At 44.1% G+C, this 23,176-nt stretch overlaps 1 protein-coding gene across 1 annotated transcript in view; it reads left to right on the forward strand.

Annotated features, from left to right (window-relative positions):
* LOC145362534 (A disintegrin and metalloproteinase with thrombospondin motifs 12-like) overlaps nt 1-14,094 on the forward strand; it is a 510,217-nt gene extending 496,123 nt beyond the window's left edge. The window contains exon 24 of the mRNA XM_080218577.1: nt 8,938-14,094. Coding sequence (XP_080074703.1) covers nt 8,938-9,119 — 182 coding nt within the window. The 3' untranslated portion in view covers nt 9,120-14,094. The remainder of the gene's footprint in view (nt 1-8,937) is intronic.
* The last annotated feature ends 9,082 nt before the right edge of the window (nt 14,095-23,176 follow it).

Below are 23,176 nucleotides of genomic sequence, written 5' to 3' on the forward strand. Positions count from 1 at the left end.
CTCCCTCAGCGGGGTTATTGAGTACGGGAGTTGGGAACTCATACTGCAGCTATATAAAGCCTTGGTTAAGCCACTTTGGAGTATTGCATGCAGTTCTGATCACCACATTGTCAGAAGAACATTTTGCTTAAATTTATTATTACTTAAGTGGAAAAAAAAGACTGTTAACAACATTCATCCCACCTCCAAATAGATAAGATTTTAGTTTCAAGTGGGGCTACATCCTGCAGTCAGGAGGCCTGACTGGCTACCACTAATGAGACTGTAGACTTTAGATACCAACAGCAGGGGTCTTCTCCAATCTGAGTTGCATGTGGCCATTTATAGGAATTTTCTAACTGGGAAGAAAAATACAGCACATACTCACGATATCTCGAAACTTTTTTAGGTTTAGCCAATCTTGCTTGCAGGCATCGGCCACAACTGGATGTGGAAAAAGCCCCTCTTCTGTTTAATCTGTCAAAGGCCAGGACTTCAAGCCTCTCTCTGAAATTTGACAGATTAAACATCTCGGCTGACAGTTTAATGCAGTCCTAAAAGCAGTGCTATGGTTTCTGAAGTACCATGCTTTAGGTAAGGTATAAAGCAAACCTGCCTTTCAAGCCAAGGCACACGATTTCATGACATTATTCACAAGAAAAAGACCTGTATCCTGCTGAAAATTTGGAATCATAGAACTGACAGTACAGAAGGAGGCCATTCAGCCTATTGAGTCTGCACCAACCACAATCCCACCCAGCCCCTATTCCCATAACCCCAGGCATTTACTCTAGCTAGTCCCCCTGACACTTATTTCAGGGCAATTTAGCATGGCCAATCCACCTAACCCTTGTCAGGATAATTAACTGGTCGTTCATCTCCTTTCCCATCCTTGAAACCTGGATATAGCCAAAATGGCTGCTGCATTTTCCAAAAATAACTCTTAAAAAATAATTAATGAATGGTGAAATGCTTTAGAATGGCCAGCGGATATGATAAATGCAATTTTTTTTCCTTAATCTAACATGAAACATTAAACATTTTTTTTACACACACGTTTATCATGCAAATGAAATATGACACATGCTGGACACTTTGTTTTTATTCAGATTTATTCTGGCTCAGTGGTTTATTATTAAAAGCTGACTCATAATTTTGTGCAACGTATGGTTTAGTCAAGGTAGAAAAAAGCCTCTCCAAATATGATTGTAGCTAAAAGAAATTCTATTGTACACAGGGATGAGGATAATACCACAAACAACACAATTCTAGCTCATTCTTTTCAAAATGGGTCAACAGTGAAGAGAAAACTTGTGAACAATGTAAAACTCAGAGGAAGGAAGAAAGTAGTTGACACTGGCCTGAATTTCACACGTCGGGGACAATTCTCCTGAAAGTGCTGAATTGGCAAGAAAACTGTTCTAGATCCCAACTGTTTATTCAATGCAACTTCGGACCTGAATCTGCCCACTCTGTGCACTGCAGAGCTCACAGTCATGATTATTATTAAAAACTTAGGGGGCTGGGGCCTTTTGGCGCTAGCCTCTTGACAGTTCTGAAACTCTGCTCATGCACAGTGCCCCTGATCTGTCAGACTCCCCATTTGCTGACCAGTTCAATCGCTGGCCAGCCCAGGCCCCCCACAGCCACCTCCCATGGCCCGATCACCGCCCCACGACAATTCACGGGCCAGCACTGACCACCCTTCATCCAGGAGCACCCTGATAATCAGCCCACTCATCCCCCCCAACAGCAGATAACCTCTTCCCCCCCCCCCTCCACAACCACAGCAAACCCCTGGCCGCTGACCCTCCTCTCACGGACCAAACCCCCCCGGAGGCAGACCACTCCTGAAGGGAGGCAGACACTCACCGCCGCGCCTCCAGAGCAGACCACCCCTCCCTATCCACCCAGCCCGCCCTGATCGCAGGCCTTCCTCCAACCCCAACCGATCCTGTCTGCAGAGTGGCAGCAGGAAACCCCCCCCACCCCCTCCGATCACCCCTAGGCCCCACCCACAACAGGCCCTGCCTCCTTGGCACTGCCTGGTGGGCAGTGCCAAATGGCACAGGCTGGCACTGCCAGCGTGCCCATCCCAGGGGTACTGCGTTCCCCCATCGGCCAACAAACTGGGGGACCCTGATTGACTCCGCCTTCACTCTGGCGAGGTCTCCTGCTAGCTCCCCGAACGTTGGGAGCTAGTTTAAACCCTGCCGGAGTGAAATACTGTTTATACAGCACAAATTCCGTGCCGGGCCCGATAATCACATTTAAAATGCATTTAAAATACATTCAAAACAGATTAAAATCAATTATTCTCTTCCCGCTGGTTCCCAGAGCGGTGCCGACTGCAACTGTTCGCCGGCTGTGGTAGACACACATGCGTCAGGAGCACATGAACAAATCCCGCAAAATGGCCAACACACGCATCTCCCGACCTGACCTGCCGGAAGATTTGTGGGTCATGATAGGAGAATCGCCCCCATCATGTGCGCATGGCGGATGTGACCAGAAGTGTTTGTGTTTTCCATTTCTGTCCAGGACTGATAAAATACATACCACACTGGCTGGCCAGTTAAGCACCAGCCAACATGAAACACAGTCAGATTGGTGCAGTAAAGCCGGTGGGGCCGGGACCGTGGTGGGTGCCGGGTCCACTGTAAACCCGGCAGGAAGTTTAAAGTTGACCGCATCATACTGTAGAAAACATTGGAGGAAGCACAGGGAATCTGGCGGCACAGTGGTTAGCTCTGCTGCCTCACAGTGCCATAGACCCAGGTTCAATTCCGGCCTCAGGTGACTGCCTAGTGTGGGATTTGCACACGCTCCCCATGTATGAGTGCGTTTCCTCCGAGTGTTCCAGTTTCCTCCCACACTCCATTGTGTGGGCATTGGCAATGCCGAATTGTCTCTTAGAGGGATTTGCAGGGTAAATACATGGAGTCATGGGGGTGGGGCCTGGATGCGATTGTTGTCAGTGCAGATTTGGTGGGCCAGGTGGCCTCTCTCTGCACTGCAGGGATTCTATAGTATCAGCAGCACCCAGGGGCCACGCCAGATGGGAAGACATTTCAGATGGGCACTCAGCTCCCTGTTTTTTATGACTGCCTTAATGCACTCCTGGAGACAGTGAGTGCCAGGTGGGACTTATTGAAGCCACAGGGTGGCCATCCTACCAGACCAAGAAGGCCTGGGCAGAGGTTGCTTCCACGGTCAACAGGCATGACATTGCACACTGCATATGAATACAGTGCTGGAAAAGGTTCAATGATCTGCACTTGGAAGGGGTGAGTACCAGGTTGGCATGTTCCAGTGTGGAGAAGCCCATCCTTAACAGTGCTCAGGGGTATAGGAATCAGAGTTACAGAAAGTATATCTGCCTGTGAGTGTTAAAGATAAGATCAGAAACCCTGCGTTCGTCCAAGGGTCAGATGTGTGGAAAAATCAGGAATATGGTTCACGTTGGTGGAGGGGGAAAGGTGGGTGGTGGGAGAGTATGGTATGATGTTCCAGGTGAAGAATTGAGTCATGAATGGACCTTTGCACTTACAGGAGAAGAAAAGTCACAATGATGCTGAGAGCTCCGTTAACTGGTGGTGGGATGGCGACCCTTGTAATTCTCACCAGCAATGAAGTAGGTGCCCTAGAACTCGAGTGTGCGCACAGAGGAATGTCCTCAGGTCATAGAGAGGCCGATGTTTCAGAGGAAGGCCAGTGGAAAGAAGAAGGACAGGCAGAAATTGAAAAGAATGAAGGGTCATCACCTCCCTCATAAGGACTTTTGACTAAGAGTTCCCAGTGATTCAGCAATCACCTTGATGCCATTGATATCATTCAGACCCAGCTGTCTCACAGGGGCAGTGACTGTGTGATAATACTGATCAATTGTTTTCCTCCCTCAGATGAGCCAGCCAAGACCTCCAGGATCCTTCATTAATACCAGAACAGGAGTTGATGACAGATGCACCGTATCACACTCTCTCACTGCAGCAAGTACCCGTGCAGATACTGGTACATTGCTGCGCAGTAGCACATAGGCTCAGTTGGTAGTCCACAGTGGTGAGGGTACATCACAGTCTCATGAGCAACTGATGGAGACGGCAAGTGCCCAGGGCACTAACATTCAGAGAAATACTGGTGACCAGACCATGTCTCAGACAGATGACCAGCCTCCCTAGTCCTCCATCAGACAGTAGATGCTAGATGTCCAGCAGGATGTGCGGGGAGATCTGGCAAAGATCCTTGCATGTCTGTGTGCCATGGTCTTTGTCATGGAGTCCATGTAGAGGATGATCACTGAGCACCAAGCCTTCTCCATTGAAAGACTGGCAAATCTCACGGAGAGGTAGCTCCAGGAGCAGAATCAAGGTTCCTGGGGTTGCACTTGGACCTACAAACCCACACACAGGTAACGACATTGGGAGGTTAGTGCCAGTATGAGAAATGGATGTGGCACCCAGTCCCTTTGCCAGGTATCCATCCATCAATTTTGATCAGGGAGGTATAGATAGATCTCATGTTGGCGAATGAGCTGCCTGCCCTCTCATGGGGCTCCGGATGAGTGGCAGTAGCTCCCCTGCCCCTCTGTCAGTCACCGTTCCATCTTCTGCGACAACTGGGAAGTGCTGGATTCTCCTTCCCAGGCATCCAGAGAACAATTAGCAAGGTCATCAGGGCTGACACGACAGCAGAGACAGCAATCTGACCCCAATGCTGCTGCCAACAATGTGGATAGGGTTGTGAGTACAAAGATTTATCACTCACAAGTGTAAGTTTAAGGCAGTGGGAACAGGGAAGGGGTTTTTAAAGATGACTTTAGTTGTTTTCCGCAAAGCAATTTAAAAAAAACTATTTAAGTAAACCATTATATGTTTTGACAAAGGGTCATCTGGATTTGAAACATCAGCTCTTTTCTCTCCTTACAGATGCTGCCAGACCTGCTGAGATTTTCTAGCATTTTCTCTTTTGAATTGTATGTCTTGTTTTTTGTTTGATTGCATCTCTGTTTCAAGATAATTCAAGACTTAGAGCATGATCTTACCGGCCATTCATGCCATGTTTCTGCTGCAGCAAAGTTGGAGAATTTGGCACAATTTCACTTTAGACTTTCATTGTAGAGGGATGGAAAAATCCTACCGGAGTGAACAGCTGTAACACTTAGTTCAATGCCGTGACTGTTCTTCATGTTTTCCATCAGTACAAGCCCCATCAATGCATTATGAAGGGTGACAGGGACAGCAAACTTTATTACAGAACTTGTGAGGTGACATTGGGACATTGTATTGTCTTGAAAGTGGTGGTGCTCTTGGGTTCTGAAGGAAACCAAGCCCAGGCAGATGAGTTGAATCAAGACTTTCTGGTGTTCCAGCCTCCCTAAAGGTTCCTCATATCTGGCTCCTCAACTGCACCTTGTTCCGGCCCAGGCTCCATATCAGATCTACTTGCAGAGTCTTTGTCTAAGGCGTTTGGATTTGCCTTGGTATTGTCATCCTTGAGCGAGGTTGCCTCTTGCCAGTGTCAGGTTGTGCAGAGCACTGCAGACAACAATGATAAGTGGCACGCACTCTGGAGGGTTTTGCAGGGCTCTCCTGGAGCATTCCAGACAGTGGAACCTCATCTTCAGTAACCCTATTTCCTCTCAGTCACCTTGTAGAGGCACGACACTGGTTGTAATTCTCTTCCAACTCTGTCCACTCTGCCAGAGTGATATCATGAGTTCAATGGATACTGTTTGACACCCAACAACCAGTCTTACAGCTGAGCCAGAGCCATGGACATTCTTGGCACCTGGAAGAGTCGCAGAATGTATGCATCATGGGAGCTACCTGGCACCCTGCGCAGACATGAAAATATCATGCGCTGTGGCTGCATATAATTTGGATGTTCATGGACTGGCAACCCTTCCTATTAACAAAAACACCTGGTGTGCTTCTAGGAGTCTTGCTAGCCACATGAGCGCAGCCAATGGCACCCAGGATGCAAGGGAAGCCTACAATAGCTGTGGAGCCTCTGGCTTGTTCAGCCTAGCTGACTTGGTCCATCCTGTAATGAATGAATGAGCAAACCAGGGGAAGCAATGGTCGAGTGGTATTTTTACTGGACTGTTAATCCAGAAACTCAGCTAATGTTCTAAGGACTCAGGTTCAAATCCTGCCTTGGCAGATGTTAGAATTTGAATTTAATTTTTTAAAAATCTGGAATTAAGAATCTACTGATGACCATGAAACCATTGTCAATTCTCAGAAAAATCTGATTCACTAATGTCCCTTAGGGAAAGAAATCTGCTGTCCTTACCTGGTCAGGCCTACATGTGACTCTAGTGCCATAACAATGTGGTTGATTCTCAACTGCCCTCCAAGGTTAACAAGGGATGGGCAATGAATGCTGGCCAGCCAGCAATGCCCATGTCCCATGAATGAATTAAAAAAAACCTGTCTGAAGAGAATATCTGTTACAGGCTTGAAGCAGTATGGGCAACTGATTGGGAGATTCCACAAAGGTCCCCCCACTGACCATTGGAAAGATCCGGATGCATAAAAACTGAGGCCATGTGACCTTGGAAACTACTGGCATTGAGTGCCCACCCACATAGTTGGAGGTAATCTCTAACCCAATCATTTAGGACAGTCATGGTGTCCTTCAAGAGTCAAGCTTCCTGAGGTACTGGATCTCAGGTTGAGATTGTTGATCGTCTATAGATTCTGGCAGCAGGATAGTGGCGTCTTCTGCTGTGCTATCTACCTTGCTCTCCCTGCAGGCCCAGTACCCCCGGTGCCCATGCCTCATCACTCATGGGTTTCTCTCTGTGACACTGCCTGTGAACACCTGGCCTCCTATCCATTTGGCCCCCCTCTTCCTCAGAGAAGGAGGTGCCCTCAATCAAGTCCTCAATTAAGTGCGGAAATGCAGATGACACTGCCCCGTGCACTGAGGACTGGAAGGGGCAGAAATGCTCCAACAGAGTAACAAGGAAAAGAGTCATCAAAAATGCTAACAAAGGAGAAGGTGTAAAATCTCAAGTCTAAAGCAACAACAAACTCTCACCTAAACTCGTCACAATGGGCGGCATGGTAGCACAGTGGTTAGCATTGCTGCTTCACAGCTCCAGAGACCTGGGCTTGATTCCCTGCTTGGGTCACTGTCTGTGTGGAGTTTGCACATTCTCCTCGTGTCTGTGTGGGTTTCCTCCGGGTGCTCCGGTTTCCTCCCACAGTCCAAAGATGTGCAGGTTAGGTTGACTGGTAATGCTAAAATTGCCCCTTAGTATCCTGAGACGCGTAGGTTAGAGGGATTAGCGGGTAAATGTGTAGTGATATGGGGGTAGGGCCTGGCTGGGATTATGATTGGTGCAGACTCAATGGGCCAAATGGCCTCTTTCTGTACTGTAAGGTTTCTATGATTCTGTGAACTCACACAGCCAATGTGCCAGCTTGCCATAATCCTGACCTTGGATGAAACAGATGAAAAGATGGGATGGCCACCTGCCTGTGTTACCTATGTGCTGACCATGGAATTAGGCTATCTAAAATCCTAATCAAAGGCACTTTTAGTTGCCTTAGCATGTTTATTAATTGTAGGCGGGTGCACTTCTGTCTCTTGCGTGCACCTGCCTACTGAAATATCCAAGACTGCTCAACATCTCGCGCAGTTTTACGCTCTTCCAGATCTGGCGTGTACCTGCAAACACTGTGTAAAACTCAAGCCACTGTGTTAATGTATCTTGTGTTTGATGGATGATTTGAAGAGCCCAACAAGGACTAACATGTCAAGGTAGAAGCTCCCCCAACCCTCATGTTTACAGGGCTAAGGTTTCTTTCCAGGAAGAAAATATTGCACAAGGGATGTCAGGAATTGTCCTAATGCAATTGAAACCTGTGCTTTCCTCGATTTAAAAGTCTTTGATGTTACTAGTCCACATCATGACTAATCAACATAACAGACATTCAACTGGAAGGCAGTAATTACTATTACTGGATGTGCCGGGGCTCAATAGCTTTACTTTTGCCCCTCAGGAGCTCCCAAATTAAGTGCCAAGTAGATAAAATTGAAACATATGCTTCTGCCTTCTCTATCCTACTGATGATTAATCCCGCAGTTATTCTGAATGATTAAAAAAAACAGGCCTCAGGGTAAAGCACCAGATAACAGAATAGAACCACTAGTTATAGTTACTGGCCAGAATTTTACCATCCTGCCCACTATGGGAATTGGAGCATACGAGGGGTGAACTTTGGAACTGTCCATTGACCTCAGGCGGGATTTTCCGGTTTCAGGGCGAGCAATTTTGTTTCATCAGATAAAGAGTATGAATGCACATTGCTTTTCCAATTTAGTCAGTTCTTTAATCATTGCAAGCTCCATTAATTTGCATCAAAGGAAACAACTTTTTCACTTCAGCACCGGATAATCTCGCCCATTGTCTTTCCAGTGCAGGTGTTGGTGCTTGATCCAAATGCTCACAGTGCCATGAGTCATGTAATTTAAATGATGAACTCACTTTTTCAGGAATCACAGAGACAGCTTCATGTTCCACCTTTGGTTTAGTATTATACAGTCATTAAGTCATTCCTCCGGGTGTTTTGGTTTATTCCCACTGCTCAAAGATGTGGGAGTTTGGTGGATTGGCCATGCTAAATTGCCCTTAGTGTCATGGGGACGAGCTAGGGCAAATACATAGGGTTATGGGGATAGGGCCTGGATGGGATTGTGGTCGGTGCAAGCTCAAAGACCTAATGGCCTCCATCTGCACTGTAGGGATTCTATGATTCTATGAACCTACGAACAGACCTGGAATAAGATATTGGTCAGAATTGTGCTTCTGTACAAAAGAGATACTGCGTCTGATTTTGGTCTGCTGATGTAAAACGAGCCTTCCAAATACATGTCCTTGCAGGCTGGTGAGCAGTGGGACAGAGTTGACATGATATTTTGGTGTAACACTGCTAATTTTTTTTTCAGATAACATCTGTAATAAGGACAGAATGTCAAAAAAATTCTGCCTCACTTTGAGGAAACTGGGTCGATGCTCAATGCCGACCATACGGGTCCAGTGTTGCCATACATGCCAGAAAATTAACATCGCCACGTGGAGGAGAGGAACTAGGCGAGGTTTGAGCCAAAGAGCTGCTCCAGATTCATGAACGAGATTGGAGTTCGTATTACAAATGAAGGATTCCCACCGTCCTTCAAGCAAGATTTCGAATGATTCTCTTACCTCCAATAAGGTGCTATTTAAACCTGCATTGATCAATGCAGTAAGTCATTGCTTGGTTCACAAAAGGAAATAATTACTAATGCAGACAGAACTGCCAGGTGCAATTTTGTTTCATCAGAAAAGGAGTCTGAATGCACATTGCTTTTCCAATTTAGTCAGTTCTTTAATCGTTGCAAGCTCTATTAATTTGCATCAAAGGAAACAACTTTTTCACTTCAACACCTATAAGAGACTATTATCTTAATTACAGAAATGTCAGCATGCAGGAAAGCTACTTTTCAGATAGGCAGGTTTAACCTTAAAAACTAGGGCACTGGAAGTTACACATTGAAACCACTGCACTTGATACGAAAACAATCTCCCAGATTGCTTCATTTTTCTTAATAGCACCTTCTAGTGATAACACACAGACATCTGGCGCGATTGCTGCACTTCAATCAAGAATTAACCTTTCTCCCTGTGGCAGACATCTAAAGTGGCCATATACACATCTAGACATCTGGCAGCCATAACATTTCCCCAGTTAACACTTCTCCAGCTGCTGCACTTAATTAAGGTACAATTTGAATTTGCATGTCTATCATTTACTGAGTCCAAGCCCTCAAGGTCAGGCATGGGGAGCACTGCCTGCATGCTTCACTTTGCTTTGCTTTGCCAATCTAAGTAATTGGTTGCCAATCATAAAACCCTCCACATCACAAGACACAGAGGTAGATAGGAAATAGATAGGAAATACAACATTTATTGAAACTAAAGACACTTTCATCGTAAACTTCAGATGAGTGGTGACCGTTTTAATGATGCCAAGTTTGGCCTTAGTGGTTCAGAATGGCGGCTGTGGCACTCACACATACTTCTGTAATTCGACTGGGTACCACTTTGGTGAGGTTAAATGTAAAGGTAATAAATATCAACCACAGGGATACAGAGTAAGTGGATCATAACATCAATCAACATACATGTAGGAGGGAATTATCGAGGAGTCTTTGAGTCCGTGTCAGGCTTCAGTAAAACAGTTTTATTTCTACATCCATGAGGGAGAATCAGCCCAGACCCACTGTATTTAGGTTGATTCTGAAGATACTAAGGCTGTACACATTACTTACGCTGTTCTCGGAGTATTGTAATACAGGATATCATTGATACGAATAGCTCAAATTGATAATACTTGATCACATTAGGCAGGTCTATTGTCCTGGTTAATCGGTTGCGTCTGATTATCCTTGTCTATCTGTTTTGTGATACAAAAGCGATGTGTGTAATAAATAGGTTTCGGTGGTGTGATTACCGTCCCATCTCCCAGTTTCTAGGAACAATGGCTTCTTTAGACTCAGTGGAGCCTTGCTAATTAGTATTGACCCTGCATTGTTCTCCAAGGCCTTGAGATGATCTCACCTGGGAAGTAACTGTGTTGGCAGTCTGAGATGTTAATTGGGTAATAACACTAATTTGAAGCCAGTGCTGCTATTTTGGAACTCAGTACTCCAACCAATGGCCTGCCGTAGTCACATATGGCTGAGCGTGTATTCAACAGCAGGGAAAGGTCCCAGCCTCCTCACCAGTGCTATCGAATACGGATATCAACCACTCTCAGGTTAGTTCCTGTTTGTTCTCCACTGGTTGCTGCTGAAATTATAGAAGTGTCTTCTTAGAGTTTTTTCAAAGCTGCTGAAGTAGGGAATTGTTTGACATGCGCTGAATTACCTGTCCTGATATTAGGAATTCTGCGCAAACCAGTAAATCCCAAATGCCAGTGCCATTGTTTCCATTCCCATTGGACTGTAACAAGATAGGAAGAATAAACGGAGGCCACACAGAGCAGGAGAAGTCAGAAAAGGGAGGAGGCAAAAGGAAAAAAAGGTTCTCAGCAAAAACTTATATCTGCCCAAGTTGTTCAAGGAGTGCCTCTCTTACTTGGACCTCAGTGAGGCACCATGCGTTTGACATCTGTGTTTCCCTCAGGATGTAAGCCTCTGAGCAGGGCAAAAACTCTATTGCAATTGAGTGTGAGGGTGATCGTGTCCATGAACTTTGTGCACTTCACTCCATAAAGGCTGGAGCAGGAGATTTTTGCAACATCTCCCAGCTTACTGTCCACTATCATGGTATTGTCATAGTGGTATTGTTGCTGAACCAGTAATCCAGCAACCCAGAGTAATGTTCTGGAGTCCTGGGTTCAAATCCCATCATTGGAGATCGTGAAATTTGAATTCAATAAAAAAATCTGGAATTAAAAGTCTAATGATGACCATTTTCAACTGTTGTAAAAACCCATCCGGTTCACTAATGTCTTTTAGGGAAGGAAATCTGCCACCCTTACCTGGTCTGGCCAACATGTGACTCCAGCCCCACAGTAACGTGGTTAACTCTTAAATGCCCTCAGGGATGGGCACCTTCTTGCTTTTCCATTTGTTGCTCTTCTATCACTGCCAGGTGGCACGTCTTAAAGTATCTGAAAGGAAAAAGGCAGAAAGGTGAGAGGAGGGAGGGAGGGAAATCAAGAGCTGCATGCACACATCATCTGCCGCTTGCAAATCAGCAGAGAGTGGGAGGAGGGGGATGTGAGAAGAAGTGTCAGCTAGGTGAGTACAGGCATGTTCAGTAGTTCGAGCACCATCACTGATCACAACCATAGCAATAGAGTTTGCAATACTGGAAGGTATTGTCCCCTCTCTGGGGCTTAAAGGACAAACAGTCATACCTGTCACCACAGGGTGAGGCATTGCTGCTTCTGATTTTATGACACCTCGTCTTTCTAGACAGAGGGAAGTGCATTAGTGAGTGTTGTGAAATGTGTTTGTGTAATGTGGTTGTCGTAGTTGAATAGATGGAAGTATGTGCATGCTGTAAGATGTTGGTGTGAGGTCTGCAGCAGTGCTGAGAGGGTTTGGGGAGGCTAAGATAATTAAATGTAACAAAAATTAGCAAGTGAGTGATGGTGATGTTGTACCCTGAGCAGCATGTGAAACTAGTGGGATATGGCATTTTGAAATACTTGCACCGACCTTGACCCTGCATGCAAGGCCAGTGAAACTTTCTAGAAGTGAATCCAGATCTTCAGAGTAGAATCCTAGCAATGGTTGCCATACCACAACCATTTGGTTCCCACCAGCTTTCGGGGGTGGGGTGCAGTACAGGGTTGATTAACATTTAGCACGCTGTCCTTTGGAACAACATTACAAGTGCTGCAATTTTTATGTTCATTATATAGAGAGACTGTCCCTCAATTGTTATCCAGTTTAGTTCTAGACTGGCTGTGTTCTGAATATTGTGCACGATTAAATGATAGTTGGAAATGTTATAATGATCCATTTTCTTAAAAAAGGAAGGCCAGTTAAGTTTTCTGTGGTTATTGCCTGTGGGCCTCTCAGCAGTTTTACAGCTATTCCTACTTCCCTCTTTTTTGTGTTATGTTTGGAAACAGGGGGATTTAACTGAGCAGACAGCTGTGGGCAGAGGATGGCATGTTGCAATTAGCTCTCAGTTCAGGACGGAGAAAGAAATCAGCCTTCCCCTCTCCAGCTGCCAACTAAAAAGGTGAATGTTTGTTCCAAAGGACACTCACTATGCAAATAATTCACTCAGGTGAGGGGGTTACTCAAGAATGGAAGATGCCTCACAAATAACAATCCAACATAAATTTTCAGATATGGCGTTGAGAAATTTGGCAAAGGAAATCAGGAAACATCACTAGCGTATAGAATATTTCATACCTTAAGGTGCACGTCATTTTAACAACCATTAGTGGGTAATTTTGGAGGGTTTGCCCTTGCACAGTGCCTGTCCATCAGCAGAGCATGCTGAGAGCATCTGATAAATTACATCTTTACTCACCATCACTACAAAATGACTGTCACTAGTTGTCTGTACTGGTCTCTGGGAAAAGCAGTCACCGTCACCTAGGTGCAAAGTGGTGCTGTTGAATGATGGTGCTACATTTGTAAACAACTTAGCTTATCTGACTTTTATGAATGTGTTGCTGGTCAGCATATTAGATTTGAGTGTATTTTGCTTGCTGGTAAAAATGAACAAACCCTACTATAAAAATAAATAGCAAAAGACTTTTAAAGGCTATTTACTCTTGCATTTAACATATTGATATCACCATGATGCCAGCTTATCAAGGTGTCCCATAAGCTTGCCATGCAATATCCACACAGGGCTCACAAATCCGTGCATTAAATGCATAGTGGGTGCTAACAGTGATGCCACTAGAACTTTAAAAAAAACATATCAGTTCATGTGTCTAAACTTCCATTGAAATCATTGATTTTACAAAAACGTGCATTCTCAAAGGAGAGTCACCCTGCTGAGAGCATTTGCAGGGAGTTTAATCATGCATTTTCTACAATTTTCCATCCATTACGGAATGTCATTCAATGGATTCAATCGCATCTACTTGAATTTTTTTAAAAATCGGTACAATTCAGTTTTTTTCACACTTCTGAACTAAAGTTCTGATTGGAAGACGTAACCTGCACGACACTGGGGTGAAAAAAGCAGTTGCAGATGTCACTTCTATCACAAGCAATTTGACGAGGTGACTGTAGTAGCACACAAGATCAAAATGTGTACGTTTAAGTGCAGATTTTCTATTGAGTATCCATACAGTGTATTATCAGTACATTAGTCTGCGACCACACTGCTGTGATAGTTTTTCCTTCAGAACAGCATGGACATGAATCCAATGCAAAAGAAATCAAATATTTTATGGAAAAATGTGTTTACATCATGTCCCTACAAAATATTAATAATGCTCATTTCAAACAATACCTTCTGTACTTTTGTTATAATGTATCATTTATATGCTGTACAATAATCATTAGCAAATCCATTGTTATACTGACTTTGTGATCGCTTTTGATGTGCAAAACTGTTAAATAAATAATCAGAGCAAAATACTGCAGGTGTTGGAAATTTAACATACCAACCGAAAATGCTGGATAATTTGGCAGGTCGGACATCCCGTGGAGGGAGAGGTTTACATTTCAATTCTGTGGCCTTTTGTGGGAACTCTGGTTAGCACTGCTGCTTCACAGCTCCATGGACCTAGTTTCGATTCCTGGCTTGGGTCACTATCTGTGTGGAGTTTGCACATTCTCCTTGTGTCTACTTGGGTTTCCTCCAGGTGCTCCACTTTCCTCCCACAGTCCAAAGATGTGCGGGTTAGGTTGATTGGCCATGCTAAAATTGCCCCTTAGTGTCCTGAGATGTATAGGTAGAGGGATTAGTGGCTAAAATATGTGGGGATATGGGGGGATAGCCTGTGTGGAATTGTGGTCGGTGCAGACTTGATGGGCTGCACTGTAGGGTTTTTATGATTCTATGACCTCAAAAACAATTACTTAGATTTTGTCTTATCATTTTATTCATTGAATAATTCCATTTGTTTCTATCTGTATTACATGCTTTATCTGGCTCTAAAGAAATCGCAATGGGAAGCCAACTGTGATTTAAAAATTAATAATTACAGTAATTACAGAATTACAGCAATTATAGTGCTGCAAAAAATGTCCACAGTTGCTATGCATAACTGATAGTGTACTTATTATTTCTGTTATTGCCAGAGGTTCTATCATTTCTGCCTGGAATTAAATTTAAAATATCAGAAATACCCAATTTCTGCAAAATCCAAATTTCCGCTGTTTAGTATGTTAGAGAAGCATCTTAGGTAATTTTAACATGTCATGAAGGCTATTTAAGATGCAGGTTGCTGTTAGATATGTGAACGCTCTTGTACAAAGATAAGTTTACCCCTGCTGTAGTAATACATTATTCCCAGCAGCTTCTGGATCATGAACATGGAGCTCAGACTGAAAAGAATGACAAGAAAGTGCTGCTGAGAGAAACAACATAGGAGAATGTGGAAAAGTTCAGAAGAGATTACACTGGAAGAATCTAAAAGAACACCATCAGTTTTAAGGACTGTCTTTAAAGTAACACACAGCCTGGTGCAGTTAAAATTGCAGATCAAAGAATTAAGCCGCTTGGATGTTGGCCTTTCATTGGAGATTAATTACAATGGTAATATTTTCCAGGCACAGACAAATATGGTGAGATAATGTTCAGGAAAGTATGGCAATTGAACTGGCCAGCAAACGGGAGTCTGGCAGTTCAGGACCACTGCACATGCTCAGAGTTCCTGAACTGTCAAACTCTGGCATGAATACCCCCTGTCTCCCCCATGCAATCTTCTAATGATATTCATGAATGTGACTTCTGCATTGCACAGAGTGGAAAAATTGGAGTCTGAACTCCCGTTGAAGAAACAATCGTGGTTTACACCACTCTTCTCACCAATTCAGCATTTTTGGGAGAATCAGGCAAGCTGCCTCATTAAAGGAATCTACACTAGGACAAGGTATATTAATAACACAATATCATCACTGCTGGTAAATCTTCCTAACCCCTTAAAGATTGGAGGCTGGCATGTATTGAAGGGGTAAATCCTGCAATGTAATGGATACCTAAACCTGTGACTTTGGTGGGGGAAGGGGTGGCAATGACGTTGGCAGGGTGGATGGAATGTTCTGCTACGTAAAGGGGGGACTCGTGAAAGTGCTGTGGCCCTCTAGGAAAAAAGAGTCACAATGCCCAGGAGCAAGGATGAACTGGAGATGATATCCCTAATCTGTTGTCACTAAATTAGACAGAGGAGCAGATTCTTCATGGGGTCAGGAGTTAATGTTAAGGCCATTCCTTCCTGCCTGTGCACCACTATAGTACAAATCTTGTTGGGTTCAATTGTCTTATTGAACTTTTTTCTAGCACTTTCATACAACTACTTGCTAGACCATTGTAGAGGGCAGTTAAGGATCAACAACATTGTTCGCAAATACAGATCACACTGCGTAAAGAAACTAAAAGAGAAAATGCTGGAAAATGTTTGACAAAGGGTTGCCTGGACTCAAAATGTCAGCTCTTTTCTCTCCTTACAGATGCTGCCAGACCTGCTGAGATTTTACAGCATTTTTCTTTTGGTTTCAGATTCCAGCATCCGCAGTAATTTGCTTTTATAGACTGTGTAAAGACATCAGGTTCCTTTCTTAAGAGGACATTTGTGAACATTTGGATTTTGAAACAACCTAATAGCTTCATAGCCTTAATTTATTGGGACCATATCCCAAATTGCCATGGCGACATTATGAACTTGCATCTCAAGTTCATTCATACAGAACTTGAACATTGCTGAAAAGGGAGGCATGTTTCTGAAGCTTTTGTCTTACACTGATCAGGACAAATGCCATTATGTGGAAATGCCAGCGTTGGACTGGGGTGGACACAGTAAGGGAGTAGTTCTACCATTGCTGATATTCAACTAGTGGTGAGCTTGTTGGGGACTTGCCATGCAAGGAGGTATACAAGCAAGTTTGATCTATGGGGAGGCGGGGTGGGGTGGGGAGCATCAGAAAGTATTGGCCCCCCCTGAGAGCCACCCACCCAGCCCTTTTCACTAAATTAAAGTCCAACAGATTTATTTGGAATCACAAGCTTTCAGAGTGCTGCTCCTTTGTTAGGTGAGGACAAATGCAAAAATACCGAATCATAAAATGATCACAAGTTATACGCCCAGTGAAAGGATGTTAATGGCTGCACCTCCCCAGTCTTGTGGAAATCCAGAGCCAAAGAGCTGACAGGCAACTGGAGAATAGTAGTTTTTTTTTCCATTCCTGACACTGCTAAAAGGAGCAATGGCTGCTGCCAATAATACATCTGGGCCTTCAGACTTTATCATGGGATCCCAAGGTAAGTGACAGTGGGCTTCAGAACCTGGGGAGAGGTTGCTGCTGAGGGGAAATAGATCTGGTGAAAAGGGCTGGATGAGTGGCTCTCAGGGGGGTAGTCCTTCTTGATGTCCCCTCCCCCACCCTCCCCATAGATCAGACTTGCTTGTATACCTCCTTGCATGGCAAGTCCCCAACAAGCTCACCATGAGTTGAATATCAGCAGTGGCAGAATAAGGCTGTTACATAGGCATTAATTGGCCACTTAAAAGCTTCAGTTCACACCAGGGGATGGCCATGTGCAATAGCAGGTTGGAGGTTGCAGCAAGTAACTCACTTCCTGACTCCCCAAGCCTATCCATCATCTACAAGGCACAAAGTCAGGAGTCTGATGGAATACTCCCCCTTTGCCTGGATGGGTACAGCTTCAACAACACTCAAGGAGCTTGACACCATCCAGGACAAAGCAACCTGCTTGGTTAGCACCACATTGACAAACATTCAATCCCTCCACCACCAACGCTCAGAAGCAGCAGTGTATCTTATCTACAAGATGCACTGCAGCAATTCACCAAAGATCCTTGGACAGCCCCTTCCAAACCCATGACCACTTCCATCTCTAAGGACAAGAACAGCAGATAAATGGGAACAACACCATCTGCAAGTCCCCCTCCAAGCCACTCACCGTCCTGACTTGGAAATGTATCGCCATTCCTTCACAGTCACTGGGTCAAAATCCTTGAATTCCCTCCTAATGGCATTGTGAGTCAACCCACAGAACATGGACTGCAGCGATTCAAGAAGGCAGCCCACCACCACCTTCTCAAAGGCAACTAGGGATGGGTAATAAACGCTGGCCAACCAGCAATGCCCACATCCCACTAATTAATTTAAAAAAACCTTCCTGTCCTAGAATTAATTGGAACAGGGGTGAGGATGTGGCACGAGTCCATCATACACAACTTCCTGCATGATAACACAGCTCCCTCTTCTTCTCTCCAAAGTGACCTCCATAAGGTTATCAAATTCCACCCATGATCTCAAGACTAGGGACGAGATCTTACCACCCTTCTGTAGAAGGCTAGTTGTTGGAAGGCCTCATAGATTGAGAGTGGAAGGTGCTATGAGAGGACCCCAATGTCTTACCTCTTCCACAGGATATTCTGACTGGTGACAAAGGCAGTGACGTATCTGCCCACTGACCAAAGGCAGATGACCAATTGACCTAATTTATTTCCCAGTTAATGTCTAGTTTCCATATGCGGTGACTTCCAAGTAAATCATTTGACCTCTCAGCAAGTTCCTGAGGCTGCGCGAGTGGGGAGGGGGCCTTCCTTAATGAATGCACCTTGGTTCACAGAGCGGCCTTCTGAGGCAATGGGCCTGTGGCTATGACTTTGCCCTGGAGAGTTCACCTTCGGATCTATAGGGCCTGCCTGGCACATTAAATAAAACAACTTACCTGACATCCTGAAACAACTCAAAATAGAGGTGCCCTCTTCTTCCTGCAGCCTCGGAAGTGGTGACCTCTATTAACGATGCTATCAAATTTGCAGAGCTGCTGGTCCTCTCAACTCTGGGAAGCAGGCCAATATCCTTGGTTGGCCAGCGGCCCTGGCAGCAGCCAGTCAGGTACTAATATCCTACCCAAGAATCCCATTGTAGTCCAGACAACCTAATGTCCACTCTCAGTCCCAGTGGCAGACCGGGATTTGGGAAAAATTCAAACCAAGATGTTTGCTATGAGGGACTAAAATAAGAAGAAATGTCTTCACCCAGTGTGGTGGGCACCGTTGATGTTCTGCCCAGAGAGCTGTGTAATTTGCAGTCAGTCCAGCCCTTAAAAACTAAAAGTTGACACATTTATTAGGCACTAGTTGAATCAAGGGAAATAGGATAGTGTGGCAAAGTGTAATTGATGTTCAGAATCGAGGGATGGTATGATTTAGTCTTGTTCCTATTTCTGTTCTTTTTATGTACCCGCAATGTGTCCTTGTTGCAATTATTCTGTCTTCAATATGAATTGACACAGAAGTTCACAGCATCAACTCTCAATCATCAAAATATTGATTTTACCATTTTGTTAGCTCCAGGGATCTCATGGGAAATACAAAATTCTAAAGTTGCTGGTTATTATGACATTGCTCTCACTGGTGTAAAAGCATTGAGCCGACAACAATTTCTTGGCTGATGTCAACATAATGTGAGAATGGTACATCGAAAAAAACATCCTTTGTGAAAAAAATAACTAAACATAGTTTTCTCTTATTCATATTTCATGGAGCCTTTACTGGCTGAAATAAACTCAGCAGCATCTGTGGAAAGAGAAATCCTGTGAAAAGAGGCTATTTCCCCGGGTTGAAATGGTCGCTACGAGAGGACACAGATTTAAGGTGCGGGGAGGAAAGTACAGAAGTGATGTTAGGGGTAAGCTTTTCACTCAGAGGGTGGTGAGTGAATGGAATCGGCTGCCGTCAGTGGTGGTGGAGGCAAACTTGCTGGGGTCTTTTAAAAGACTTCTGGACGAGTATATGGGGTTTAATGGGATCGGGGGTTATAGATAGGTTTATAGATTGGTAGGTGTTGATGTGATTGGCGCAACTCGTGGGCCGAAGGGCCTGTTTGTGCTGTAGTGTTCTGTGTTCTATGTTCTAAACACATTTTCTGTTTCAAGTCTATATAACCCTTCTCCAGATCTGAAAAAGGTTAGAAATGTGGAATTATAAAAGTGGTGGGCAATCTGCGGCTGGGGAGCCACATGTGGTCCATTTGCATTCTGAGTGTAGCCCACAAGACATTTTGTTGATCATTGACCACACGCAGGGTACTTTCCGCTGATTTCCATCTGGGCAGTTTTTTCTTGCCCGTATGACTGAAGTGATATGCATGTAAAGCCAAGGTGGCACAATGCATTGTGTTAGCATTGCTGCCTCACAGCCCCAAGGACCCGGGTTTCATTCCAGCCTTGGGTGACATTCTGGAGTTTACATATTCTCCCTCTGTGTAGACTTCCTCTGGGTATGCAGTTAGGATGTGCAGTTAGATGGATTGGCCAGGCTAAATTGCCCCTTAATGTCCCACACCCCAAAAATGTGCTCTTAGACTGATTGGTGTAACAAATTATCCCTTCTTTCCCAATAGGCGTAGACAAAGGTCATAGGTAGAGGAGAGCACTCATAATGTTAAAATGGCGGCGCGGGCTCGTTGGGCCGAAGGGCCTGTTTCCCGTGCTGTGTTGTTCTTTGTTCTTTGTCCCAAAATGAATAGATCAGAGGATTAGTGGGTAAATATGTGGGGTTACATGGATAAGGATGTGGGCCTGGGTATGATGCTCTGTCAGATGGTTGGTGGAGATTTAATGGATCGAATGGCCTTCTTCTGCACTGTAGGGATTCTATGATTCTAAGCAAGGTGTGGGCTGATTGCACACAGCATTGACTATCAGAGCCATGTGCTCCCACTGTGTCTAATCAAAGCGTAACTATTTTTTTCCCATTTGAAGTTGATGATAGTTCTATTAATATATGAATAATTAAACATTTTCTACAACTTGTTGTCAAATATTCAGTGCATGTTAAATGCATTTGAACTTATTCACGGGGTCATGGTTAGTAACCAAACTTCATTTCAATCATGCAGCCCACTGAGGTGAAGGAGGGCCACTCATGCAGCCCAATCACTAGCCTAGGTTACCCAGTACTGAATTATTTCCTTGGAGAGGAGGGTGGACAGAATAGAAAGACTGTAATAGATTGAATAAGGAGAGATTGCCAAAGATGTCATGGACATGAGGCAAAGGGGCTGTTAATGGTGCCTTTAGGGATGGAAGAATGCTGATAGTGGCAAAGGTAGGCTGGCAGAATGTATTATTTGGAATATAGAGGTCAGTGTTCTCCATGGGAGCAAAACTGAACAGCATGGGACAGTGGCCATGTGGGGGAGGGGTGGGTTTTGTTGGGACAAGCCGGGGAACTGATTAACAGAAGACAAAAGGATGGGGGGGAGGATGAAGATGGGAGGGAAAGGTCACAGTCTACAGGTGTTGAATTCAGTGTTGAGTTCAGAAGGCTCTCACGTGCCTAATCAGAAGATGAGGTGTTGTTTTTCCAGTTTACAATGGGCATCGCTGGAACATTGCAGCAGATGAAGAACAGAAAGTTAATCTGACAAAATACATGAATAAGCTTACCAATTATATATCATTCAAAGACATGAGGCACTTGAATCTTTCCTATTATAGAGCATTTTGACATATGGTAACTGTTTATTAAATTCACTTCTAATGGACTTTCTTTATTATTGCCATGGAAAGAATTGAATGAGATAGGCAGATGTAATTTTAACAGGTCAGATTTAAGGAGGCATCATTCTGTTTGAAGTAAGTTCTTCAGGTAGCTGAACTAATTGCAATGCGTTTCCAATGTGCTGCTTCGCTGCAACATAAAAATCATGTTTGGCCAGAGGAATCCTGAAAAATCTGTGTTTTAAATTCACCAGCAATTCTCCAAGGGTAATTACTCAACAATAGGAATAGAGGCATGTTAGAATTTATAATATGTTATTTGCATAATTAGCAATGAAATGCAGAAAACATAATTAAACATAATCCACAGCCCTCTACAATTTGAGCTGTTATGACATGTGTTACTTGCATCCATAAACACAAAGAACAACATATGACCTTCTTCCATATTTTAAAATAATAAACAGAGTGCAAGGTTTGTATAATATTCAATGTTCTGTTCAAAGCAATGGCTGTGAGACAGAGAATGAAGCTTGTTTAGGGCAAGAGGTTCCATTATTTTAAATATTTGAAACACTGCATTAATGAGCAAAGGACACTGAGATTGCTCTTTGAACTAGATTTGAACTGTTTTGGAGCAGAGCCATTTTTGTTTTAAATAATGCTAACAATTTTGGAGACCTCTAGCGCATTTGCTGCAAATTAGAAAGAAAACAGAGAAAAAGCATATGGAACTGTATTTTCCCATCCTTGTAATGATTGGCTTGGAATTATGGGAGTCTGGAAGATAGGGGCAACCATAATAGGGTGGTTTACTGCAAATACCATCAACTACCATTCTGGGTGGTTGGGTGCAGGGGAGGGAGTGACAGCCTGGCTGTGCCAGCCTGGGATCCTGACAGTGTCAGTCTGGCATCCTGGCACTACCTACTGGTAGTAAGGGGAGGTGGGGGGGGGGGGGGGGTGGTGCAGGGGTGGGCGGTGTTCTCTACAATTGGAGTGGCAATTGACTGGGGAGGCCAGCAATCGAGAATGAGGGTAGGGGGGTGATTTCCAGGGTGGGGGTGGGGGCGGGCAGACAGGAGACTGACAGATCTCTCAGTGTTCTGTGTACACTTGTACACATACTTGTACACGACCTCCCAAGCACAAAGCCATGCTGCCTATCGTGAAAAAGTCCACATTTTCCGAATGTGAGTTAATCCTGTCCAAAAGAATCCTCTCCAATAATTTCACTGACAAAAGGTCCACTGGTCTGTAATTCCCTGGATTATCCCTATTGCCCTTCTTAAACAAAGGAAAAACATTAACTATTCTCCAATCCTCTGGGTCCTGTCCTGCGACCAAAGAGAATACAAAGATTTTGTACAAGACCCCAACAGTTCACTGCCTCACCTCCCTCAGTATTCTGGGATGGATCCCATCAGGTCCCAGGGACTTGTCTACCTTCATGCTTTTCAAAACACTCAGCACCTCCTTCTTTATATCAGCGTGCCCTATTATATCAACACATCCCTCTCTATTTTCACCATCCACCATGACCTCTTTTGTGAATAATGATGCAAAATATTCATTAAGAAACTCACTCAGTTCCTTCCGTTCCACATATAAATCCCCTCCTTTATTCTTGAATAAACCTACTTTTTCCCTAGTTACCCTCTTGCTCCTTATATTCATATAAAATGCTTTGGGATTTTCCTTAATTCTGTTGGTCAAGGACTTTTCATAGCCCTTTTAGCCCTCCTAACTCCTTGTTTATGTTTTTTTGTTGCTTTCTTTATTTTCTACGAGAACTCAGTCTGTCTTCAGTTTCCTAAAACATATGTTCAACTTATCCACATGGACATTCATCAAATATCAAATGAATTACATTCATTTCAATGAGATAAACCCAGGCAGACTCCACAACAAAAAGACATCCAAACTAAGACAGAGTAGGCTTAAGGCACAATTCAGAAAGGTATCAATAAACTTGCAGAATGGGCGTGTAATTGGCAAACTAACTTCAATATAAAT

This window comes from Carcharhinus amblyrhynchos, chromosome 1 (genome assembly GCF_965287045.1).
Source record: "Carcharhinus amblyrhynchos chromosome 1, sCarAmb.v2.hapA, whole genome shotgun sequence".
Lineage (NCBI taxonomy): Eukaryota > Metazoa > Chordata > Chondrichthyes > Carcharhiniformes > Carcharhinidae > Carcharhinus > Carcharhinus amblyrhynchos.